Raw genomic sequence first — 27886 nt, forward strand, 5'->3', positions numbered from 1 at the left:
ATACCCAGATATTCAATGTCAGTGCCTGGACATGGCCTGGCACTGAATATCCGGGGATAAAACTGGAAGCAGTCAGCAAAACCCTGACTGCTGCCGGCTGAAAATCTACCCCTCGTTTTTTCTGCTTTAGTTTTTCTGGCAGGCAGTTTTCAATCCAAAAATCTTTCACTTCTGCTTCCATTTGATTCTACGCCATTAGCAGTTGCAATGTAACCCATTATAACCACATCAGTCGGTAAAATAAAACACAGTTCCATTTCTTTTTTTTCTGTGGAGAATGATAATGCAGTACTGTTTTGGAATAAGTTAAACATTTCAACATCTCAGTTAAAATGTTTTCTAGCCTTTATCAATTGCAGCGTATCTGCTAATGCATTGTTTTCTATTTATCAATCAAAAAGAATAGCGCTGTGCTGCCCTTTCAGACAGCACACTCTAGCCTAATTGCATATTGAAAGCAATGGTTTTCTGATGGTGAGCTTATTCCCCTACCATGCTGTTTACCCACAGCATATATCTTCTTCCCTTACATGCAGCACTCCCCACAGGCACTCACAACTAGAAACCAAGCAACAGGCTTTGACATCTTAGCAGAAAAACAATTATCTTTGAAAAGATCAACTACCACAAAGACAATACTAAATTGCAAAGAAAATTCCTCAATTATATGCAGAATTTCTGGCTTTATGTGGCACACTGCTATTCTATGTTAGAGATGCATGAAAAAAAGAGATAAGGATATGTAGCTACATTTTAAACATTTTAATGTTTGAAATATATGAGACATGTTTGTTCTTACCTGTGCACAGTAAATAAAATAGCTAGTCATAATTTAAACTTGATGGGCAATGTAATAAAATGATACTGTTCAGATTTTAAGAAATTAAGGGGTCTTTTTACTAAGCTGCAGTCAGGGGCAGACTGAGGAAGGTCTGGGCCCCCGGGCAATAAGGACCATTGGGCCCTCCGGTCCTGCTGCCTACTTCTTCCCCTGCCACTGACTTTTTCCTTTAGTCCTCAGCTAAATCGGCCATCTGCTGCTGACACTGGAACTTCTCTCTTCTGCAACCCGTGCTTGTGGAAGAAGGAAGTGACGCCAGAAGGGGGCGGGCCATGGCAGAGGTAAGACCCGGCGTCAGCAGCAAATGTCCAAATTAGCTGCCGGTGCCCCCACCTGTGAAGGGGGGGGGGGGGTGTTCGGGAACGGGAGCGCAGGAGGGGGAGGAGACAGGGGCATCCCAGTCCCAGTTCCGGAGAACAGAGAAGGACGTTGCACATCGGGCATGTGGGAGGAAAGCACTGGGCCCTCGGACACTGCCCGGTTGCCCATATTGTCAGTTCACCCCAGCTGCAGTAAGAGCTAGTGCATGCTTTCCGCAGCCTAAAATGGTTTACTATGGTATAAACTCAGAAGCGTCCTGCAGTACGTTCCTAACCTGCACGTACTACATGCGCCTAAAAAATACTTGTTATTTTTGGCAAAAGGGGGAGTGTCTGGGGGGGGGGGGGTGGAGAATGGGCATTTCTGTACTAATCAGTTAATGCAGCTGCATTACTGTGAAGTAACTGATTAGCGCAGGATTACTGCGTGAACCCGCACTGCCTGCAAAATAGATGTCAGTAAGAGCTAATGCAGTAATTTTTTTTTTAATGGCTGCATGTTAATGGTGACATAGTGGATGACCATAGAAATACAAAAAAGATTCTTTATATTCTTATCTGTAAGCAGTGTTTATTATTATTACTTTCACTGCTTACAGATAAGAATATAAAGAATATTTTTTATATTTCTATAGTCAGGCATTTTTTAAAATTCTTTTCCAAAATATAGAACAGGAAAAGTTCTCTACGATGACAAATCACAGAAGGCAAAAGTAGAGACTAATAGACGATTCACCACATATCACTAAACAGAAAATGCTGGACACAAACTGTCAGAGCAAAAGTTTGTGTCCAGCATTTTCTGTTTAGTGCTATGTGTTTAGTGAGTTGACAACACACATACAAGTAGGACTCCTCGTTTTGTATTCACTACTTGGTGTATTTATTGACCCCTGATGCAGACGCTTTTTTAGCGTCGAAACACGGCCTGTGTCGGGTCATTAACTTTGATATAATAAAGACTGTTGGACTCACGTCTCCAGTGGTGAATCGTCTATTAGTCTCTACTTTTGCCTTCTGTTTTTATTCTTTTCAACATTAGTGGATGGTCATTAATAGAAAAAAAATAAAAAATCATCCATTTTACTGCTGTGGGAAAAACCTGCGCAAGGGAACACTAAGGCCTCATCATATCGCAACTTAGTAAAAGGACCCCTTAAATAGTTTTTGAACAGAGAGGTATCAACGCAATGAATATTTTGTTTCTATGCCAGTCCATACCTGTCATCTAGCTGATCCAACAGTTCAGTACTTAATCTGTGGCCCAGTGCTGGTGACTCTGCATTGGCGCTCGACACTTCACTCTGCCAACCTGTAATTGAAGAAATTTCCTGTTCTGCTTGCTGAACATGTTTAAGGATTTGCTGCACCCTTTCCTCAGTCATCTCCTCACACTCGGTTCCTTCTTCTAGACGAATGTCCTCAAACAGAGACTTCAGCCTCTCTTCTGTCATCTCCTCATCAACACCAGACTTTCCTCTCTTGTGCTGTTCCATCCTCCCTCCTGGATGACTAGGTTCTTCATTTTGCCTGTGCTCTGAGTATTCTGCAGCTTTTTTCACCCAAATGTAGTTACTAGGATTTTGAGATCCATCATGCACATCAATGTCTTCCAGTGGGCTATGTTCTCTGATTAGTTCTTTAGATAGCCTTTCGCTGGAAACCGAAGAATTAAGTATTTTGTCACCTAGTGAGGTGTCTTCTTCAGTCACCATTGGGGGTCCTGACAAAGTGCCATCTCCAAATCCCTGTGAAGTTGCTAATACATCAGTCAGTCTACTGGGAGTTCTAAGAGGTGACTCTATGCTAGAGATATCACTAAAAAAATCATCTTTATATAATGGGGTGGGTGGCACATAGCTCAACCCAGTAGGTGTTTTCAGTTCCACTTGAATGCTGGGATAACCTAAGAGAGACATCATATTTGGACTGACTTGAATGAATAATGGAACAACAAAATAAGCAGACATGTAGAATGAATAAAGAATGACATGAAATTTGTAAAATGTACATCTGCAACTTACCGTAAATGCATATAAACCTTGCCAGATTATATAATTTCAATGAATACAAAATGTAAATAAAGATTGCTAAAATATTATAAATTATAGATATGTACATATTTGAAATCAATCTGCATATATGTAAAATGTGTACATTTTTGCTGCTTTTCATCTTGTGTTACTAGTATATCATAACCAAACGTGCAAAGAAACTTATTTTGATTATTTTGGTTGTCCAAAGACTAAACAGCCCCAATACATAGATTTTCTCTATAAATCTCTTAGGGGCCCTTTTACTAAGCCACGTAGGTGCCTACGTGCACCCAACGCATGTCAATTTTGAATTACAGCCTGGCTACCGCGTGGCCCTTGCGGTAATTTCATTTTTGATATGCGTCTGCTACTCATGCCAGAAAATTGTTTTTATTTTCTGGTGTGTGGATGGTAATTGGCATTTTACGTGCGTAGACCATTACTACCCGGTTACCGTGTGAGACCTTACTGCTAGGTCATTGGCTGGCGGTAAGGTCTCAGACCCAAAATGGACGCGCAGCAATTTTCATTTTGCTGCACGTCCATTTTTGGCAAACATTTAAAAAAAAGGCATTTTTTACAGGTGCACTGAAAAATGATTCTGTGTGCACCCAAAACACGCATCTACACTAGCTCAGGAGGCCATTTTTCAGTGCACCTTTGTAACAGGGCCCCTTAATATATAAAGGCCCAAAAGGAAGCTTTTAAAAAAACGTTTCAGACTTATTATAATCCATCCTGCTGATATTCAAAGTGATTTAAGAAGACAGGAGAGGCTCCTACTCACTTATGTCGCCTGGGGCCACCCAATTACTGATATTCAGTGGCACTTAACCGAGCAGTGCTGCTGAATATTGGTTCTAACTGGCACAAAAAAAGGTGGGCAGTTCAGGGTCGGTACAAGGGGCGGCATTGGGGAGAAGGCAGCAGAAGTTGTCTTAATTTTGGCTGCTTAGCTATATGGGCCCTGGCACTGAATATTAGCCAGGACCTGCATAAGTGCTTAAAAGATATATGGAGCCCTGGGAGCCTCCTTCTGCCCCCCCCCCCCTCCCTGTCCACCAGCACGTACCATTCAGAACTCCCCTCCCCCTAGAAAATCCCCCAACCTCCCCTGGACCTACCTTAGATTCCTGGTGGTTTGATGGGGACAGGAGCACAGACCACTCACTCCTGCCTGAAAAAAAAAGCTGTTGTGACCTCTTACAGCAGTGTAGTATTGCGAGGCTGCCATGACGTGAGAGGTCGTGGCAGCCATTTTCTTCAGGCAGCTGCAAGGTGCAGAAGTGAGTGTGCTTTGCTCCTGACCCCATTGCCCCCATTGGACCACCAGGGAGATAAAGTAGGCCCGGGAAGCCTACCCAAACCGAAGGGGACGGGAGGGGGGGGGGGGGGGGTTGAGGTAGGGGGACATTCTTGGGGGGGGGGGGGGGAGAGGGAAGGCGAAAGGAAGGAGGAAGACTTTTTATGGGCTGGAAGGGGGCTCCTAGGGTTCCATATATCTTTTAAATAGTTATGTGGGTCCTAGACAATATTCTGTCGAGGCCCACATACCTGTCCTAATGCGGGCCCCACTGAATATTGGTGGAGGAGTGGCCTAGTGGTTAGAGTGGTGGACTTTGGTCCTGGGGAACTGGGTTCAATTCCCACTGCAGGCACAGGCAGCTCCTTGTGACTCTGGGCAAGTCACTTAACCCTCCATTGCCCCAGGTACAAATAAATACCTGTATATGTAAGCTGCATTGAACCTGCTATGAGTGGGAAAGCGCGGGGTATAAATGTAATTAAAAAAAAAAAAAAGCAGCTCTGGTGGCCTGCCCCACATAAATTTGTCCCAGATATTCAATGCCAGTGTTTGGGCTGAATACTATCCCGTGTTTTAGTGTATGAAGATAATTTATATATAAATATGATACAGGTCTGATTGTGTATATTATGTTTGCCCCCTCTTTCAGAGGAACAATCTTTCCAAAATATGGATTAAATATAAAATACATCGTGAAATAGTCATCGTAGATCTGATTTTAAACAATGGCATTATAAATGCTAAAGAAACCAAAGATGTCAAAATCATGGTAACACAGCATGCATAGCATAAGGAAGAAATTAAAGAAAAATCCTAGATTTAGTAAAGGGAAGCAGATGAGATGAATTGGGTGAGTAGAAAGATTTTGTGATCTTGGAGAATGAAGCGATCTTAGTGAAATGGGGAGAATCAGAAACACTAGGAGAAAAGAACAATGAAAAACACAGACAATTTTTATTTTTAAAGACTAGTCTACAATGAACTGTGATAGAATGTGCATTTTTGTGAACATTAACTAGAGTAACCGAGGTGAAGAAGGTGCAATTTTGCTGCATTGCCAGGAGGAGGAGGAGGAGGAAGAGGTGCACCTGCAGAAAGTTCCTGTGACTCAGCTCAGAGGAAAGTAAAAAGGTGTCTGGTCTTGGTGAGGAAAGGAAGATGTAAGAAGGTTCAGAGTAGAGGAGAGGCAGAAAGGAACTGCAACTAGGCAAAAGAATTTACAAAGATTATAACACAAGCAAAATTTTAAGAAAGGCACTTTTAAAGCTTCTGGGAGAAACTGTTACTAAGCTAGGAGTAAATAACCCATCTCACACAAAAGCATTCATAATTTCAATGTTAAATCATCTAAAAATTGTGCTGTTTAAAAAGATAAAATTAAAGCCTTTAGTTATATATCTTTCGCATAAAAAAGTTATAGGACCCAAATCAAACTATGTATGAAATACTGCATAGGATATGCATCAAGCAGTGATTCATGAGTAAAGTCTAATTAACTAGTTGATGACAAGACCTGAACCAGGTCTATAGGCCCAAAAATTCTATTAGTAGGCTTATCATTTTCTTGTAAAAATGTTATAAAACACAGAGTCTAATGGAAACATTTTAAGGTGTAATTTTATAAATTGAGTTAATTATAGCATAAATAACATCATTAAATGGCATTAATGCATGTAAGTACTATTCTATAAAATATGCACCAAAATTGCTTAGCACACAAGTATGAGGGAGCATATATATATATATGGGTGGAGTATGAGTGGGTCATGGACATGCCTCCGAGATACGTACATAACTTAATGCTGTAAGTTATGCACACTTAGGTGCCAACAGATACAACTGCCATTGACTTGAGTAACTGTTGGCACCTACCTTTAGGTAAGCCCACGTCGACTTATGCTAGTATTCTATAATAGCATCTTGGCGTCAAGATGGTGTTACAGTATTGGTGCTCAGCTTATGGCACTGGGATGTCGTAAATCTTGGCACCAATTTATAGAATTGTCACTTTGGTTTTTTAAGTGCTCTGCTCTTGAAATTTTCCATTTGAAGGGTAAGCAGCATAGCTGAATCCAAAGATTAAGAGTTAGCAGTTCTTGGTTTTACCCCCTTCTTCAAATTAGAGTACTATAATGACTTCAGGTGAGATAGAAAAAGCCTAGAATAAAGTTACACAGCAGGCTTCCGATATATACAATTTTAAATAATTTTCTTTAAAGTTAAGTGGGAACATTTCTTCCTAAAGACAGAGGACCTGGCATACTGAGTTTATCAAGTAAGCTGACTTGTGAATGTTCTCACTTATGGGGGAAGTTATCAACATGAGCTACCGTTAAGATGTGCTATTTTTAGTAACTAGGTCTCACTGGATAAAACAGGACCTGTGTAAAATAGCATGAGTTAGTGATAAAAGACACATCTTAATGGTAGCCCGCATTGATAATTATGCCCTTATTCTGTACAGCAGTGGTCCTCAATCTGAAACTCAAATCACATTGTCTAGATTTTCAATTTTGCTCTCTCATGCAAGTTTTTTTTAATGCACAGTATAAAGTGAAATTAACTTCTAAATATGAAGATAAAAAGAGATTAACACTAGGATATGGCTCTTTGAGACTCGGCCAACTGCTAATGTAGCTCATTGAGGGCCCCTTTTACTAAGGCACTAGTGGATTTAGCGTGCACTAAAAATTAGCATGTGCTAAATGCTAAGATGCCCATTATATTCCTATGGTTGTCTTAGCGTTTATGCACGCTAAATCCACTACTGTGCCTTAGTAAAAGGGGCCCTCAGTGAGAAAAGTTGTCCATCACAATAGTTGCCATATTTGTTCAGTCTCTGGGAACCACTTACATATAAGACTGTAATCTGGAAGTCTATGGGATTGTCCTCTCCTCTTGCTAAGGCAGATAGAAGACTGTTGGATTTTCTATAAATGGTAGCAGTGAAGCTGGTTGTTACCCACTGGAAGGATACTTCTATTCTTACTTTGCACCAGTGGTGGAACACAGTTTGTATCATACATATGAAGGTGTGATAATGGAGAAACATCTTGCAAGGAACAATTATCAGGCCAAATTAGATGAATATATATCAGCACACCTGACTTGATATTCTTTATGTTCTGATGATGTCTTGTTTTGTTGGTTGTTTTGATTGTTTTATTATAAAATCTTTAATAATGATATTGAAGTAAAAAAATGGCTGGCACATAAATGAGGACTATTTTATGTATGATGCCAGCAAAGCACTTTCTATTTGATCAGTGCTAGAACTACAACTTCTTTCAGTATAATTGTTTAGTCAGTTATATCATCATATATATGGCAATTTTTAGCCTATGTTCTTTTTTTCTTATACTTTAATAAAGATATCCAAGATGGTTGGGTGTCTATTTGACTCCATATACTGCAATACTTGAAAGCTTGTAAGTGGGGAAATTTGGTGACGCTAAGATAAAGACATCTTTAATTTCTTTATTGGAATCCATTAAGGGGAAAAGAAATGTAATGAGCCAATACTGCAATAACAAAGTATCATTTTTAAATTAAAAAGAGGGTGTATCTATCCTAAATAGTGGTTCTGCCTCGCAAATTTTGCACAATTTTCTGCATACTGTAAAATTTTCAGTATTCAAGGAACACTGACGAGATGCATAAACTTGTAATATGTCTCCGGCTAGCATCAAAGACTGAATTGCATTACTTCTGGGGCTCACTGAAGAAACACAAATCACACAATTTTTAAACTAAAAAAAAAATACATATCTTGTATTTCGATATAGTGAACACTATAATTTGAGAACTGAAGTTATAGAATAAAACTAATACATTAGGTTCATTACCTAGATGGGCACTAGGAAAACAGTATATACATATTTGCATGAAATGTAATTTGTACTTTTCTATCCAATTAGAAAAACTGAAAAATAACATCAGTTGAGCATCTATTACTTTAAAATAGGTAACATGAAATTGTGTTTTATTTCTTTAAATTAAAAGATAAATAAATATGAACACAGTGGCTGATTACCATCAATAGAATCCTGAAAAATATTATCATCTGCAAAACTTCTGGTGCCTGTAATATTTCCATAATCGAATATTGGTCCTTCCAACAGAGTCACGATATCCATTCGATTGATTTTGGTTAATACAGAAGTTAAGATGTCAGCTGAAACAGAAGGCAAGATACAATATTTCCTTATATGTGAAACAGATAACTTCTAGAATGCATCTCAGGTTAAATATATCCCCCCTCATTCTATAACTGGTGGTCTAAATCGAGGTAGCAAAAGAAAGGGTCCAAAGTACACAAACAACAACAACAACAGAAAAAGAAGCACAAATGGGCAGGGACAATGAATTCAAAAGACGTGACCCAGGCCGTGTTTCGGTGCAAACTGTGCAGTGAGCGGGCAGGAAAGAATGGGGATCTTTCCTGCCCCGAAGAGTCCACTGGATCACCAGGGTATTTTGAGGTATGTTTGGGGAGTGTGCACTGAGGCTCGGGGGGGGGGGGGGGGGGGGGGAGGGGGGGGGGGGGGGTGAAGGGAAGGCTTGCCTTCATTTCTGCAGAAACCCCACAGGACCTGGGTCCATTCCCATAGGATTCCCATGGACCTGGGTCCATCCCGGCAGGATCCCGCAGACCTGGAGGGGATCCCCATGGGATTCCTGCTATACCCCATTCTCATGCAGCTCTCTAGTCTATATTTTCTACAACTAATCATTTCTATAGCTCTACAAGATGTACGTAGTACTGTACATATTATATGCAGGCACTTTGTCCCTAGAGGGCTCACAATCTTTTATACCCGAGGAAATGGAGGGTTAAGTGGCTTGCCCAAGATTACAAGGAGCTGCAGTGGGAATCAAACCCAGGTCATCAGGATCAAAGCCCACCGCAATAACCATTAGGCTGTACTTGCACTGAAGCTGAGTGCTAAAACTGCGCAGCCAGTAAATAAGAACATTTTGTGCTGAAGAAACATGCAGCTGATTTGCACTGAGGGTGGGTGAGGAAGAGAAAAGACTGTGCTCATAAAAAGGATGATAGTGCTGGCAAGCATTGCATTGAACTGAGAACAGGCTTGACTGTGCAAGACGGCATTTGGAGGACATCACTCAAAAGCATCAGCAGAGATGGGAGTTTCATGATCTTGTGATGTAGACACGGACAGAAAGGCTACCCTAGTCTACATAAATGTGCTTTTGGCTTAGCAACCTTTCAAGAGCTCTTCTGGCCTGTGATAGGTGTACAGTCTTATTTGTTCATGACTGTATAAGCCTACATTAGAAACAGTAATAGAACTAGACCTCGGAAGTCAATATGCAGGTAGGAGGATGCATGTTTCAAGAAAAGGGAGCAAATGAGAAGGGCAGAATCCATCTTCTCATCCTGGTAGGCTAAGAACAGATTGTCTATGTCTTCCTGATACCTCAGAAATGAACTGCAATGTTTTCTTCTTGTTGGGGGGGGGGGGGGGGGGACATATGGAAGTACAATGCTCACACATCATTTGATCATGGGTCAAAGTTTAGGCAGACTAAGCAAACAGTGCGAGAATCAAAATTCTGGATGTTTCCATCACATTGCAGGCAGACCCAAACCACCAGGCTGAGTGGGATATGAGAGAAAATAACTAAGAAAACAAAAGATAAAATTACAATGTTGAAGTAAAAAACATCAGAAGACAGAAGTAAAAACCTCCAAAACACCCCAGAAGAGCATTGTTTTCACATCCATTCAGAAGAGCAGAACAAACCAAAACTGATTTGCTGAGGAGAGTATTGGGTACAGGAAGGGCCTCACCCAAGTGTGTCTGATTCAATCCTTTTTGTCAACAAAAATAAAGTTATCTACAGTCAGTCTAAAGGAACCTCCCTAAATATTTGACATATTAAGTACAATGATCATGCAACAACTTCATTGGATCTGTTTATGCCTCATACTTGTTGGGTATTTTCCTCAAACACCCTTTCCACCATAAATACTGAAGCAAGACGTTATTATGAATGTATCCTTTCTTCCTAACCCCAGTAATTTTACTACTCATTCCATCCAACAAGCGATTTTCATTCTTTCTGTTGTTAAAATACTTAATGAAACTTTTGATGTTTGCTATCCTTAAAATATTTCATGCATTTTGTTTACTCTTTTTAAGTCTGTAAAAAAGATTTGAAACAATGAGGCCCAACTGTGACCTGAGCTATTATTCTGAAACAGGTAAAATAATTAATTTATTCTTTAACTTACTAGTGGCATTTTTTCCATCTCTGCAAACCCATTTTTTCAATAACATGAAGCTTTGGGCAGTTAGAGAGTTTGGGTTTTCTACACGAATATGATTAATTTCATCCACAGAAAAATTCAGTTCTCTTGCCAGTTCTGTAAAATAATAGAAATGAAGAATGATTATACACCTTAAGATAGTTATCATCACTACAAATCTCATGTCCAAACTAGCAGGATTACACCATTATGGTTAAAGGTTATTTTACAAATTACCATCTGAAAGGGAACAATCATTGTTAACTATACAGAAGTAGTTTTACATAGTGCATAGTTCAAGTCTTGTTTGTTGAAAATACTCTGCCATTCTAAACTCTTATTTTTAATAGAAAGATAGTTTAGGGGGTTGCCTGACAGTGCTGGGCATTACCACACAAAACTAAATTCAAGCTTCAGACCAAGGGCCCTGTTTAATAAGTCACATTAGCATTTTTAGCGTGCGCTAAACGCTAGAGTCACTCATATGTTCCTATGGGCAACTTAGCATTTAGTGAACCCTAATTATTAGCATGCGCTAAAAACGCCAACATGCCCTTTGCGCTGCTTAGTAAACAGGGCCCCAGGGCTTCTTCAAACTACATTGCTACACAAAGAGGGTAATTTAACAAAAGACTTTTACTACTACTAATAATAATCATTTCTATAGTGCTACTAGATGTATGAAGTGCTGTTTACATTATATACTTTTTCTGTCCCTAGGGGGCTCAAAATCTAAGGTGTTTTTTGTACCTGGCACAATGGAGGGTTAAACTGACTTGCCCAGGGTCACAAAGAGCTGCAGAGGGAATCGAACCCAGTTCCACAGGATTAAAGTAGGAGCGTAGCTATGGGGGGGGCCACGGGGGGCCTGGGTCCCCGCAAATTTCATCCGGGCCCTTGGTTTGGCTGGCAGGGGTTGGCGTTCTTCAGCGCCGGTCTCCGGCGCAGCTGCGTTCGCTGCCTGCCCCCTGCTCTTCTTTCTTCTCCTGTGCACGCTGACGCTGAGACCGGTGGTGAAGAAGGCTTCAGCTGGTGGGGGTTGGGGACCCTTGCCAGCAAAGGTATTTGTTTGTGAGGGGAAGCGGTGAGGAGGCGAGGCGGTGGGGGGGGGGGAGGGCGGGGCAGCACTCAAAATGTGTCTCCAACCCCGGGCTCTGGCCCCCTCCCACCGTGAGGTCTGGCTACGCCCCTGGATCAAAGCACACTGCAATAACAATTATAAAATTAAGCCCTGTGTACGAGTACACACTATGCCAAATAGGCATGCATTTGTACTTGACCCAGGGAGGAGTTTTGCACAAACTCCGTATTCTACATATGGTGCACAAAGTTCCATGTCCAACTTTAGGCATGCTTCCAAGATGCACATGCAAATACATTGGATAATAACCACTGAACCATAATTGATGTTAATTGGAACTTGTTAAAATTCATGTGTGCATCTGGATGCACACTATTCTATAAGGCATAGCGCCTAACTCCCATGGGGTGTATCTCAAAAGGGAACGTGGCCATGGGCATGTCGGGGGCGTTCTGAAAAGTTGCACACAGAATTACAGAATACTGCCTAACCACCTAACTTGGGCACTGGGATTTACACCAGATTTCAGCAGGCGTACGTCCAGCGTCCAAAATGTAGGTGCAGGATCTGCGCTAAATGCATTTCTATATAAGACTCGTGTCCTTTACAGAATAGTGCTTAGTGCTGAATTTTTTCGGTGCCATTTATTGAATGCCCTCCCAACTGTGTATGTAGGCTATAAAGCACAAAGGAAATCTTTCTTCACTCAATGCGTAGTTAAACTCTGGAATTCACTGCTGGAAAAGGTGGTTAAGGCAGTTAACTTAGCAGACTTCAAAAAAGGGTTGGACGGCTTCCTGGAGGAAAAAGCCATAGAATGTTATTGAATGGACGAGGGAATAATACAGTATTTCTAGGATGGGCGGGACAAATTGTTTGTTCTTTTGGCCGCTGTCGGTGACAGGGTGCTGGGCTCGATGGACCCCTGGTCTGTCCCAGCATGGCGATGCTTATGTACTTATGTACACAGGGCTCTGAGGGATGACAGAGGCAGAGTGAACAGCAGCAACATTAGCTCTTCTGCCTTTGATGCCATCCTGGTGGTGGTTGTGGAGGATGCGGAAGTGTAAGGTGGGCCAGAAAAAATGTAAACCTCGGTGGTGCAGAGTGAGATGGAATTCAGATGCCTGCGGGCTGGGATTGGCACAAGGTTTAGGACTTTAGGGCTCAGCCTGATCAATGCCTCAGTCAGAGTTTTTAGAAGTTGCATCTGATCCAAAGATACATTTTACAACAGTTAATAGCTAAAGGAATAGTTCATTGATGGAATCCTTCACTACTTTAAATGAGATGAGAATTGTGGTTGCCAGGTTAGTCCACTTGGATATGGGGAAATAAGGGTCAACAAACAAGCTGTAGGTTATACTTTTTTATTGGACTAACTTAATATACCTAATGCAAGCTCATCATCTACATTTCACCCCTTTAACTGAGCTGTAATGGTATACACAGACAGCCCATAATTTAGATGATTCTATACTACTGAAACTCATTGGGGTCTATATCAAATCGCCTGTTCAAGGCTAACTGCTAATTTTCAGTGGCACTTAACCAGTTCGTGCTATTTTGGGGGTATTCCAGGGCGGAGTCAGCACTTGGCTGTTTAAGTGTCGATATTCAGCACTTAATCAGCGAGGGCAACTGAAAATAGGACCACATAAAAGTCAATCCTATCTTTGGGGCCCTTTTATCAAGCTGCGGTAGGGCTACTGTGGCAATGGTGAGTGGCAAATCGGCCCTACCGCCGGGCTCACTCAGGAGGATGGTGGTAGTTCTGACTTTCGCTGTGTACCATCTCCAGCACTAGAAAATTTTTAACATTTTTCTAGTGCCGGGGGCTTACTTGGCGGTAATCAGACAGCACCGTGCGTTACCCGGTTACCACCGGGTTAGCGCAGGAGGAAGTAAGTGCTCCAGGAGTAAATGGCCATGTGCCAATGATGCTGTCTTAGCCCATGGCCATTTACTCCCACTTTGAAAAAAATAGCCTTTTACCTGCTGTGGTAAAAGGGGGCCTCGGTGCGCAGCAAACCTGCACGCTGACTCCACTGCTGGTTAAGTGTTGAATATTGCACTTAACTGGCTATGCGTTAACCAGCTCTGGAAACCTGGAAATTGAATGCCAGTGCCTGGACATGGCTCAGTATTGAATTTCCGACTTTAATGCCAGCGGTGGTCAGCACACACAATGCTGCTCACTGCCGGCTGAATATCAGGCCCAGAGTAACTACATTGTTTCTTTACTAACCTGATAAAGAGAGGCTAACACTTGAAAGCTTGTCTCATATATATTAAGCTATTTCAATAAAAGGTATCATCTACAGCTTGGTTATTGTATCTTAATTTGACTAATTTAAATGCAGTAGGATCTAGACATGCTGAAGAATTTTGACTATTGAATCAATGGCTACTGCTCTAAATAGAGTTAGTTCAATAATACTAAAGACAGAAATCAAAGATAAGATCAGAACAAAGTCTTGGAGCACGGCTGGATTTAAGATTCAATTGCCCATAGACAGGACCAGGGTAAGGATTCTCCCTTGGTGTTCAAATAGCTGAGGGGGACCTCTGGAAGAATGGAAGGCAGGGGTGGGGGATATTAAGCCAGAGCACCATGAAGGTGTATTTTTGAAGTGGCCTTGGTTTATGGCCCTAATGTAGATGGGAGAAGACTTCTTTTTGGCCTGAGTGCCTGGGCCTACCCAGGAGGATGACAAGACAGAGTATTCATAATTTGAATGAGTTTGAGCAGTCCTCTGCTAGTTGTTTTGAAATAAATGTGCCTTTTAGTACATAAGTAATGCCATACTGGGAAAAGACCAAAGGTCCATCAAGCCCAGCATCCTGTCCCCGACAGCGTCCAATCCAGGGCAAGGGCACCTGGCAAGCTACCCAAACGTACAAACATTTTATACAAGTAATTTCCGAAATTGTGGATTTTTCCCAAGTCCATTTAGTAGCGGTCTATGGACTTGTCCTTTAGGAAACCGTCCAACCCCTTTTTAAACTCTGCCAAGCTAACCGCCTTCACTACGTTCTCCGGCAACAAATTCCAGAGTTTAATTATGTGTTGGGTGAAGAAACATTTTCTCCTATTTGTTTTAAATTTACTTCACTGTAGTTTCATCGCATGCCCCCTAGTCCTAGTATTTTTGGAAAGCGTGAACAGAAAGTTGGAAACTAGAGAAGCCACGGGTCAAGACCTGCTTCTTTGTAACCTTGGCCAAGACATTTCACTCTCTGTTGCCTCAGGTACCACTTAGCATGAGCAAGGAAATAACTCATGAAGCCAACAGCAATTTACCTTGAGCTCAGATTTGGAAAAGACATTTAATTTAAAAAAAGCCTTCTCAAATACATATAAAGCCTGCCAAGCAGTCACTTGAAGCATCGTCCAGCCCATATTCAGGACACTGCATGCAACAGGAAAGTTATATTTGGTTAAGTTTAGGACAACCTCTACCAGAGACTACACTGAGAGCTGTTAAGTACCTGACTTCCGATCAGGTACCGCATACAGTTCAAGCTTCTCCTACTAACCTACAAATGCACTCAATCTGCAGCCCCTCATTACCCCTCTACCCTTATCTTCCCTTATGCTCCTACCAAAACCTCCGCTCACAGGACAAATCCCTCCTCTCTGCACCCCTCTCCACCACTGCCAACTCCAGGCTCCGCCCCGCCTCTCCCCAAGCCTGGAACAAACCTCCTGAACCCACACGCCAAGCCCCCTCCCTGCCCATCCTCAAATCCTTGCCCAAAGCCCACCTCTTCAACGTCGCCTTCGGCACCCAACCATTATACCTCTATTCAGGAAATCTAGACTGCCCCAATTTATTTGACTGCACATTTTGTCCATTAGATTGCAAGTTCCCCTGAGCAGGGACTGTCCCCCTTTGCCAAACCGTACAGCGCCAGCAGCGCTCCGGAAGTGCCAAGCAGTAGTAGTAAGTAGTAGTATTCCAAGAGGGAGACTTTTTGGCTGGCCCTGGATTTCTGCCAACCTCATCCTGGTGCATTATGGGACCTGCAGCACTGATTTCAATGGATAGAATCATGGACTACAAATACTACACTGCTTTGGGATGTAAGTTTAAAACCAGGACCAGCCAAAATGTCTGCCTCCTGAAATGGGTAACTTGGTAGTTCTGCAGATTTGTCCAGCTAAACTCGAACAATGCCTTATGCTCCTTATGTATTTTATTGTGTTTTTCAAGTTGTTACCTCTCTCTTTGTATCACTTATTAAACTTAAGCCAGGAAATTACTGTTAAAGACTATACGACAACTCCCTGTTTCATGCTTATGCCATTAATTGTACATGTTGGCCCTTGAAGACTATCTGAGCTTTAACTGGGACACTCCTAAGATTTTTATAAACTAAGGGCCCAATATTCACAAGGATTTAACTGGCAGATGAGGCTTCTGCCTGGTTAAACTACACCGTGTGGGCAGGTCTCTGATATTCAGTGGTGTATAAGCAGGCACAGTGCAGCTGAATATTGGCGCTGCCTATTCAAAAACTAGGTGGTGGAGGGGCGGTCTGGGGCCAGAATCAAGGAGGAGCCGGCACTTATATAGGCACAGGCCATACTCAGTACTGGTGCCTGCGTAGCTAAGCGGCCAGATAGGACCACACAAAAGACTGTCCTATCTTTGGTCACTTGGAAATGCCAGCATTGAATATTGGTCGGTACCCACTTTGGTCACAGTGGAAATGTCAGCACTGAATATTGGTCGGCACCACATAACTTCTGGGTCGCTGCCACCAGGTCACTGATCTGATCCCTCCCATTCCAATCCCCTCTCCAACTCCCCCTCCTATCTGATCCCCCTCCCATCTGCTCACTACGACTACTGCTATGGGCTGTGTTGCTGCCATTTTGAACCTGGAGCCAGATGGGGCACAAGCAGTAGGGGACTGTTCCTACCCTGTCCCAACAGACTACTTGGGATCACCTAGGTAAATCCCAGAGATGGTTTTGGGTCTGAGGAGGTTGAGGTGTGGAATTATGGGGTGACATTGGAACTGGGAAGTAAGTGAAAGATCCCCATATTCATCTGGAACTCATGTAAATGCCGGCAGGCATCACATGCCTGGATATTCAATGTTGCTGCCCAGACATGGCCAGCGCCACAGAGGCATATGGTACCTTACAGACTAACCAATTTATTGAGGAATGAGCTTTCAAGAACCAGAGTCCACTTCTTCACATGCATCTGATGAAATGGACTGTGGTCCTCAAAAGCTCATGCCTCAATAAATTGGTTAGTTTGTAAGGTACTACATGCCCCTGTCAATATTGGCACCTGTTCTTAAGCAGGAAGCCGTGTTTTTGATCTGTCAATATTGGACAGATTGAATCTAACCAAATGATGCTCCAACCAGGACAAAGATTCATTACTAGTAATCTTCACATCAACAGAACTAGCTTAAGTCTCAAACTAAATCCAGAGAATGACCATTAGAAGCTGAGAATACCATTTAGACAACATTCACAGGACCCTTGATGGAGTCCAAACATAGTAGCCCGACTTGGGGTTAATATGCATACTGCATTTTGAAGAGAGCCATAGTCCTTGCACCCAGGCCTGCTGTGATGACTGGGGTAGATGGAAGGGGATTAAAAATGGCAGAAATAACCTCTTTTAGTAGTTATAAATGAAGTTTCAGAATATTATAACCCCAGCGTAGACCAGTGGAGGTTGAGCTAGAAGCCCGAAGAACCTGAAAGAGGCTGCTGGACCAAAACAATGATTACTGCTCATTAAAATAATAAAAGCAAAAAGAACATTATACTACTTAATTAAAAAAAAAAAAAAACCACTTACCTGTCCAGCTAAGCCCCAAATGATCTGCTACAATTGCCATCCTGATATCTGTCCGCTCACATGGGCTCTGTGGACCTGTGATTTACAATTATTGATTAAAACAGTTTGAAGTTTCTAAAGGCAGAATATATTAGGCTATCTGTTGAATCTAGATTGTTTGCTAGTGCTCAGATTGTTTACAAAATAATTTTGTGTCTTAATGACATAAAAGTCTGTAGCACAGCCTGCATTTCTATTCTTGTAAGGCCAAATTTCAGACTATTTGGTGGAATAGCATTAATACAGCTATTCATGCTGGTATTCTATCTGTTTTGCAACAGTGAGGTAAAATTAGTTTTGAAAACACCTTGAAGAGATCAGGTAGTTATTTTCTGGCTCAACAAAATCAAATTTTGCCATATTTTTAGGAAAATGTCCCAGTTCCCTCTATAACAATCTCTTCAGCGTGCTTCACAAGTTGTCTACGATGTAGAAGTTGCTTAAAGAAAGAACAAAGACTATAAGACAGCACAAACAAACAATGACAAAATGGTAACTACAGTAAGTCACTCCACAAGCAATCACGACAGTTCATGCACTAAGGTCAACAAGTTGAAAGTTTACAAACTAGGCTTGATCTCCACAACATGAGCCTTGAGAGCTCCAGAAACCTGACTGCCTTCATTCTCACCAGTCCTTCTACTGCTCCTTCTCTCACTGTCGGCCTTTTCAATCTTTGATTTTAAAGATGCTGCCTCTGTTCTCATATCTCTAGCAGACCTCGTTGTAATGGAAAGCTGGAAAACTTGAGTGGCTTCAGATAATGATGTATTCCTTGACGTACTGTCTTCATCATCGGACATCTCTGACTGCATCTTTTTCTCTTCATCAGACAGACGATCCACAAGCTTTAATGTCTCACCACTAATTCCCTTAAAATATTCAATAGAATGTTTACACACCTCACTAAACTGATTTTTCCTTACTTTAACTGTTGTAGTGGAAGCAGAGGATGATCTTACCTTTACTGGTAATTTGGAAGGGACCTGTTTCACCTTTCCTTTGTCTGGCTGTTTTTTTTCTAACTGCCCTGGCTGTTTCTGCACTGCTGTTTTTCTAGGGATGGCCAGTTTACCTCTATCTGTGTTTTTCACTGGAATCTTAGACTTTACCTCTACAGAGGGGGAAGGATCAACTTTATTTGTTCTATTGTTTTTACTAACCGGTCGCATTTTGCTCACTCCTGCATTCAAAAGACTATTCTGAGGAATAACCCCTTTTACTGAGGAGGCCTTTACTGGTAATTTTGATTTTGGTTTAAACCTTACAGAATCTGTAGACTTCTGCTGATCTCCATGCTGCTTTTGCCTATCTCTTGTACAGTGTCCTTGAATGGTTTCTCTACATTTCTCTGAACTGCATTTTACTTGATTTGGCTTCTGTATGGGATGCTTGTCTTCAGAATACATTCTAAGCAATTCACTACTAGTGTTACTTACATTACGAGCTGAAGAATCCAAATTGTTATTGTTATTAAAATTAACAGTTTCTATCTTCCTAATAATTTTCTGGCTAATAGTTAAATTTCCACACACCCCTACATTTCCATTTTCTAAACTATGACACCCTGATATCACAGCTTCTAGCTTATCTGGCACTTCACCAGGGCCATCCTTCTTCATAGTCATGGTAGAAGCAGAAATTCCCATTTTTATAGGCGTGCGTAATTTTGGATCAACTTTAGAAGTATTTACATTTGCTGATGATTTCTCCAGTGCATTACTACATGTTGCTTCCAGACATTCTCCACTTGCCTGGGAGATAGGCTTATGTTCAACTGTCTCTATTAGTCTTTCTAATTTTGTTTCTACAGTGCTGTCCCCTGACTGTGGCTGTGTGATGGCAGTGACTGTATTTTTATCCCTTTCCCCAGTGTCCCCTGACTTCCCTTCAGAAGTATGCTCACCAATCTGGAAAAATTGGAGTCTTTCTTCAACAAAATCCCTCTTGCTCATGTCAATTGCACCACTGCGGGTCATCTCAAACATCTTCCCTTCATGAAATGGGAAGGGATTGGGCTCACTAGTAGGAGTGCTTTCATCTGTTGGGGTTCTGGCTGGTGTTGTATCTGGTGTTGTTGCTTGAGATCTGTCTTCTACAATCAAACCAAAAGGCTTAGGCTCATCATCTTTTGACTTTGCCTCAAACACCTCATCATCCCCCGGTTTACTAGACCATGGATCAAAGTCTAGACTTTTGGTAGCTACTGTTTTAAAAGGGGTTGCAAATTCTTCATCTACTTTGTAACTGAAATAGGTATCAGGAAATACAGTTCTATCTGGATGTCTTCCTTCCAAAGTGAAAAAATGTGCGCCCGATTTCTTATCCACTTGTTCGGTTTTCTTGTCAGGGGTTATGATTTTTTTGCATGGCTTGTATTCTTCAATTCCTACCTTTCCTTCCTCTTCAATGACTTCAAGTTTACTTTGGCTAAAACTTCGATCACTGGGCTTTAATATACCTTCCGTTGTCCACAAATCTTTTTTAGTTTCTACTACTGGATTTGTAAGTTTAGAATCATTCTCAGTTAAACCATCGTCTTCATCTTGCAAATCATAACCATCTAAAGAATCAATTTCTGTAGCATCTGTATCATGTGAGAATTCTGCAGTGGTAGCTATAGAACACTCAGTAATAGACTGATCATTGTTCCCATTTTGTACTGCATCATTCTGTGGTGCATCAAATCCAACATCAATTTCATTGGCCTTTCCAGTATCTAGATGTCCCATTTCTTTATGGTTACCATTCTTCCCTGAAGTTTTAGATTTTGAAACTTTCTTCTGATTATCTTCATCTTCTTTCAGCTTAAATATATACTTTTTTAATGGAATAGGTTGAAAGATTGATTCATCTTCACTGGAATCACTGATATCAGCTCCAGAGGGTATGGGAGATGGTGGCTGTACTCGTATAACCGGATCAGCTGAAAGATACTTCTCTTGTTCATCCTGAAGATTCACTTCTATCATTTCCATCTCTCTGTCAGTAGAACAATGATATTGCTTGGTTGAGAGAGCTTGCTCTGAATCTAATGGAGGTGGAGGGGGAAATTCAATATAGGCAACTCTATTATCTTTTGTTTTTTTGTTAAAGTCTTTGTTACTATTGCTATGTATTTTGCTATCTGTCTTTGTGGCTTCTGCAGTGGTATGTTTTATAGAAGATGACTTAGTCTGTTCTTCATCCTCTGATTCCTCAGAAACTTCAGGTATGGGACTTGGTTTGCCTGGTATGTGGGCTATTAGTGAGTCAGGTGTTTTGGATGTGAATTCATAGCTCACTTCTTCTGAACTGGGGGTTTCTGGTGTTAGGGGGCTCTTACCAGAGCTGTCTATAAATGATACTTGCTCTAGTGTGTCATCTTCTGGACTACCTTGGGGAGATGGAGGCTGTTTTTGTGGTTTAACTGTATAAACTGTTCCTCTTGTTTCTTGCACTGTCCTAATTTCCTGACTTAGAACTCTTTTAAAATTCCCCTGTTGCACCTCTTTCTCATGCTGTTTTTCTACTTGCATAACGTTAATATAAACTGGTAAATTTTTTATCTCCTTAGCCTTGTCTTTATTTGCTAACAATGTAACTTTTTCTAAATAATCAACAGGTGAAGGATCAAATACCTCACTTGAGGAGAATTCTTTTACTGGACTAAACTCTAGGGAGTCAGGAGATTTAGTGGGGGATGTTTCTGTCTCATCATAACAAGGACTTAACCCCATATAACCCTGGTGTTTGGTCATTTTATTATTGTCTGATTGATTATGTTTTCCATCTTCCACTGAAAGAGACTGCTGTGGATCAACCTTCTGTTTACTTAAATTTAATGCAGAATCTCTGGCTGACAACAGTTCCAGTTTTGATTCTTTTGATAAATCCACATGGCCATCAGAAGCATGCGTTGTCCTCCTTTCCTCAATAACTCTGACTGGGATGTGTGAAACACTCAAGCCTTCCTTTTTCTTCAAAGTCATATCCACTACTCCATTGGTGTGTTTCATGTCTTTCATAGCAAGTTCTGTGTACAAAACTTTCTTTGATGGAGACAGCACACAAGCTTGCTTTGTGTCCTTTGACTGAGACTCATTTGTTGATAATGTTTGCTCTTTCTGTGTCACAGCAGTAATGTCTTGCTTTTTAACTTCACTATGGTCATGATGGAAGTTGTTAGTTTCTTTGACAGCATCTTGAACAAGCACATGGGTAAGTTTTTCTCTATGTGGTTTGTGATTAGACATGCCAGGGATCTCCCAAGTCCTATACATTCTTTTGTCCCCGGCTAATTCTGTCCCAGATTCTGAATAGGCAGTACACACCAAGTCTTTGTTCTGCTGTTGTTCCTCAAAAGAACCATCTTGTGCTATTTTTCTTGATTTTTCCATCCTCTGATTCCTTATACCTGAACTACACCTGTTTTCTGTAGCAACTTCTTTAGATAGAGCAGAATCATCCTTGTTTTTCAGTGAAGTAGTTTCTTTTGCTGAAAGCACTTTTCCACTGGGTTGGTCAATTGACTTTTGTTGCTTTTCTTTTGAGTAAAACTGCAAAATAGGAAGTTTGCTTTCTTGCAATTTCTTAACAGGAATTTTAGATGGACTTGCTTGCTTCTTATCATCTTGAGGACTATCTTTACCTTTGGGACTTAAACTCTGCTCAAATTTTAATCTAATTGAATTCAGTTTTGATTGCTTAAGTTGAAATCCAAATTGTGAACCTTCAGACGCTTTACTCTGTCGCCCATTTCCTTTGTGCTCTATAGTATTCTTATAGTCCTCAGTCTGCTGTGCCAGTATTCTTCTTTCTGGACTGCTAGGTAAACTAGAAGCTTTCCTTTCATCTGCTATAGAAAAACATTTTCCATCTTGGCCATACTGTCGCATTTTAGTCCAGTCATCACTTGTAGTCAACATTATCTTCTCAGGACTACTACTTGTGGAACTTTGACCTGAATGTGTTTCTTTGCCATTTTTAGGACGAGGCTTTTTCTCTGGAGATTGTAGTTCATCATTCAGCTTTTCCGTTTTGTCACGAAAAAACTGTGATACTTCAGTCAACTTTTCTTCTGCCTCTTTAACAGTCCTGTCCACCCTGTCTTCATATATTAACTTTTCTCTACCTCTGTCTAATCTGTCCTCAGTAAAGCGCATCCACATTGCATGCTTTGGGCTACTAATATCTCCAGTATAGTGTAAAACTGTCACTTTATCATAATGCTCATCTTTAGGTAGTTTACCTAGACCATTTTCAGAAACATCTTTATAGATTTTGGAGAGAATTTCTCTTTTGGGGGCAGTAATTACTTTTTCTCTGAAGGATTTATCAGAGCCCTGCAAATCTGAACTAAGGGGAAGAGTATGGTCAGAAGCTGATTCCTCTGTATCAGAATGAGACACATCTAACTTTTCGGAAAGAAGCATTTTTTCAGCAAACCTATAAGACTCCCCTCTTAGTTCTGAGAGCTCATCATCATGATACTCTATTGAGTGTTGACTTAAGAGCTTCAGCGCTTTATATGAATCATCAGATATAAGCTGAGCTGAACTAGGACGGCTATCTTCTTCCTGAGACACAGGTGTGTTTACTCTTGAAGATTCTAAGTAGGAAGGAATTGATTCTTCAGCTGTGAGCTCTTCTTCTTCCAGCTGACCTTGTTCTTCTGAACAAATAAAAGTGTCATGTTTCACTGGCAGAACATCTTTATTGTTAGTATCTCCCTGATTTAAGTCTCTCTGATAAACATACAATTCCTTTTCTGGGTGCTTTTTGGTTTCTTTAATAATGACTTCAGTAGGCTCAACTTGATTACCTTTTTCTATATGGACCTCTATAATACGCTCCAATTTGGGTTTCAATTTGATGTCCCTCTCTGCATGTTGTGGAGAAATGTCAGCACACTTTGAAACATCTGAGGCTACTGATGATTTATGTTCAAACAGACCTGCCAGCTCTTTCGAAGGGTCACGTCCCGACTGAAAAGCTTTCATTATGTCATGAACAGACATTGTTTCTTCAATTCGTTCTGATGTATTTTCACTAGGTGGTGGTTTATGGTAAACCATTCTAGTGGTAGTAGTAATGTGTGTTTCTTCTTTGACACGTACACCTTTGCTTAAAGCACTTTTGTGGTCATCATCTTCACTACTGGGTTTCATTTGGAACGTTTTAACTTTTTCCTTAATTGATCCCCTAGGCTTTTGCTCCAACTCTTTAGCTGTAGGTGTTGGCCTCGATGACATAGGTTCCTCACTTTGCGATTCTGGAATTTCTTCTGATGAATGTTCATAGCTACGGATAACGTGAACTACTTCAGTTCGCGTTTCTGTAATCACGGGAGGAATGGGTACATCGTGAAAAAGTGGTTTAGGCCCTGTGCTTTCTGCACTTTGTGGGGCTGAAGGGGTTTTTTCACTTCTTGTTTCAAAACCACTGTCAGACAAAGGACTCTTATCTTGGTCATGTTGAGAAAAATCATCAGGAGATTCTAAAATAATATCTGTCCCTAATACAGAATCTGCAATTTTACATAATTCCTTTTCAGAAGCAGATGACCTCATAGAAGCTGGAGGCATTTTCAGTTTATGCTCTTGTAAAGCAATTGCTGGTTTCAAAATTCTTTTTTGCCTCTCTTCACCATCTTTCTTTCCATCCTCATACTTATATTTCAGATTGGAAAATGAATTACTACCAATGTCATTTGTCAAATAATCAATGACTTTTGATAAGTTATAATCCTTTTCTGACATAGATCTACCCTTTGTCTGTACTTTTTCTGCTGCAGATATAGGGTGACATTTATTGGCATGCTGCCTTGCTTCCTCAATTTCTTCACTGCTGAATTCTACCCATTCTTCTTCAGGTGAGTGCCCTTTATCACTTGTTAATACATCTGATTCTTTATTTGCTAGAAACACATCTTTCTTTAATATCTCACTAACTTTTACTAAGTCCTCTTTCACCTTCTCAACAATTTTAAAGGGCTCCTCATCATCACTTCTAACTTCCTTTGTTAGCTGAGACTGAAATGGCTTGTCCTCTGTGGTATCGGTCTGTAATATTGCGGTCATCCTTATTAAGTCTTCTTTCATGTCTGCAACATCTTTTAATATCTCCTGACTGGAAGATAAGGAAGATGGTGTGGATAACTTAAGAGCAGAGGGTGCAAGAAACAAGGAAGATTTTATTGGAGATGAAGTTCGGCTAAAAGGAGGCTGAATGCGTGTCTCTGTAGTCAATGTTTTAATAGGTGACAACAACGTAGCTGCTGATTTTGTAAGTGAAGTAGATTCTGGGAGTTTCTTTAATGCTGGGTCTGACAAAACATTGACTACAGAGTATACTGGTACTGTTATAGTTGATGACGTTACTGATGAGGTAGTAGCAGATACTGATGACCTAAGGGATGTGTATAGTGTGCCTGTAGTAGGAGTTCTTATTGATTGAAAAGCTGAAGGTGTTGAGGACGAAAATGACCTGAATGGGGAATATGGCACTGTGGTACTAACAGTAGCAGGACAAATGTTCTCTGCTGCATCAGTAACTGCACGAACAGTACAGCTTGCAGGTTTTGCAGCAGCAGAAATTTTGTTTTGCAAACTGGTTGCTGTTCCTGACATTAAATTTGCAGACAAAGGATATTTCAGAGGTGAAGCAGACCCATTAACTAAGACTACTTCTGTTTGTCCAGTTCCATTTTTCACAGAAGAGAGAGGTGATGTCACTAGGACTTTTGAAGAAGTCAAAGCATCAACTGTGGACTTTGCAGGAGAGACAACTGACTTCAATGGTGAAGACAAAAGTGGTCCTGCAGATGTGATGATTGATTTAAATGGCAAGCTTGAAGAATACATATTAATATTTGATTTAGGAGATGCTGGAGGTGTCATGGTTATAGACGATCTTTCCAATAAAGACCCCGCAGTAGTCACGGGAGATGTCCTAGAGGGAAATGTTGAGGCAGATCCAAGCCCCTTTAAAGATGCAGGTTCAGTTATTGTTGGAGCTCTGATTGGTGAACCAGAGGAACCCTGAATAGTATAGGTAGATTGTGATACAATAGTTTTTATTGGTGAAGAAATTGTCCGAAATGTTCTAATTGGAGATGCTACATCACTAACGGATTTTACTGAAGATGTTGTAGAAGCTCCTAGAGTGGATTTGATAGGTGAAACAGAAGAAGCAGACCAAATAGATTTTAATGGTGATGCTGTTGGAGTATTAGAGGAAGAACTTGATAAGGAAGTAAAGCCCGATTTGCTGTGTCCAGGCACTGTAATAGGAGCAGTTGTCCATGACTGGTATGGTCTTGTTGGAAAGACTGGCTTGTATGAATATGGAGCCGGTAAGGATCGTGTTGCTCCTGCACTCCGCTCAACGGGTTCTTTAATATTTAAGGCAAAATTAAATGTAAAATCAACGAAAATGATTGAAAAATAGAGAGACCAGAGAAAAAATTGGTCAGTAAAGTTTGCAATATTGTTGTAAAAGCAAGCACAGTTTTTTTTAATCAAAATTCAAATGAAATGGATGCAGAGAGATGAGGAAAAAAAAAAAAAAGATAATGATCCAGTCAGAGGTGAATGGGGCAAAAATAAAACATGAAATACAGACACACACAAAGCAACTACATTCCTAAACAATGGAAAACAGAGAAAACAGACACAGACACCACAATGTTTACAATAATAACCAAAAATAAAATGTGTATTCTTACTTCCTATTGACTTTCTGATGTGGAAGTTCTGATATATTACTGGCTACCCCAGTCTGTCTCTTTAATGCTAATTTGCTTAAAAATTACTCGTTTGATCTATAGTCGAACCATAAAGGAGCATATACTGTATCAGTAGACAATAAACCATTCAAAGTATTTCATGCAGAATCCGAACTATTGGTAGGTGTCAGGCATGTAATGGCAAACTGTGAAGTAATTGGCATAAGTTCCACACTACCTCTCATGCATGACCCAGGAACGCTGCACAATCACAAAGCCAATAAGAACCAAGAACTTTCTTAATTTGAGATGGTTTTTAAAATTTTAAAAATGTCACACTTTTCATGCGATATTCTTGTTGAATGATCAAACCAAAAGTTAAATGCTATATGAGATGAGTTTAACAGCATTTGTTAAAACATGAAAAATGTAAAATATGACTTTTGGTAAATGTGTGCAAGCTCAGACCTATTCATGCAAAACGTATCAAAACAAGCATATGGGATGTAACATTTTATAAGCAAAATACCATTTTTTTTCAATCAAAATGCATTTTAAAAGAAGAGTACATCATTTCTATCAAAGTTTGGTTTGATTTTTTTTCACATTACAAACACATTACTTTAATTTTTACTGGTTTCTTTCTTTAAGAAATAGTTTTTTTTATATAAATGGTTGCCCTTTCTATAACATTATTTTCCAGTTTGCCAAGTGAAAGTCCTCCCTTGTTTAAAAGTAGCAGTGAAGTTCAAATGAGGCCCCATGCACACCAGCAATCTGGAGAAAATATATATTTTTTTAAATCCCTGATCATACCAAGGCTGATGATTTTTACCAAATTTGCCAGATTTTGAACCAATCTCCAATTACAATGTAATAAATCCTACCCAACGGGAAATACCCACATTATATCAAAGATTTAAGATCGTAATTGAAAACTGCAAGCTTTTTACTCTGTTGTAAAATCAACACATCAGTAAATGGAAAGGTATATTCAGACAGGATAAACAAGATCACAAGAAAATGTGTAATCTTTGCCATCTTCTAAGTGCATCCACCTGAATTTTACTTGCGAAAACTGCTTTGGCTTTCTATGGGTAAAGGGAGAGAAGAGGGGAAGGTGTGTAAAGACACATGGAGGGGCATTATCGAACGGGGCCGGCCATCTCTAAGGCCGGCCCCGTAAAGCGGCATACCCGACCGTATTATCGAAACAAGATGGCCGGCCATCTTTCGTTTCGATAATACGGTCAGAGCCAGCCAAATCTCAACATTTGGGCCGGCGTTAGAGATGGCCGCCATTGGTTTCCCGCCGATAATGGAAACTAATGGCGGCCATCTCAAACCCGGCCAAATCCAAGTCATTTGGTCGTGGGAGGAGCCAGCATTTATAGTGCAGTGGTCCCCCTCACATGCCAGGACACCAACCGGGCACCCTAGGGGGCACTGCA

At 40.7% G+C, this 27886-nt stretch overlaps 1 protein-coding gene across 1 annotated transcript in view; it reads right to left on the reverse strand.

The window, feature by feature from the left end:
- ANK3 (ankyrin 3) overlaps nt 1-27886 on the reverse strand; it is an 889892-nt gene that overhangs the window by 58218 nt on the left and 803788 nt on the right. Inside the window, 5 exon segments of the mRNA XM_030203110.1 lie at nt 2383-3067; nt 8537-8677; nt 10763-10894; nt 17690-17764; nt 18360-26102. Coding sequence (XP_030058970.1) covers nt 2383-3067; nt 8537-8677; nt 10763-10894; nt 17690-17764; nt 18360-26102 — 8776 coding nt within the window.

The sequence above is a fragment of the Microcaecilia unicolor genome, chromosome 5 (genome assembly GCF_901765095.1).
Source record: "Microcaecilia unicolor chromosome 5, aMicUni1.1, whole genome shotgun sequence".
NCBI lineage: Eukaryota > Metazoa > Chordata > Amphibia > Gymnophiona > Siphonopidae > Microcaecilia > Microcaecilia unicolor.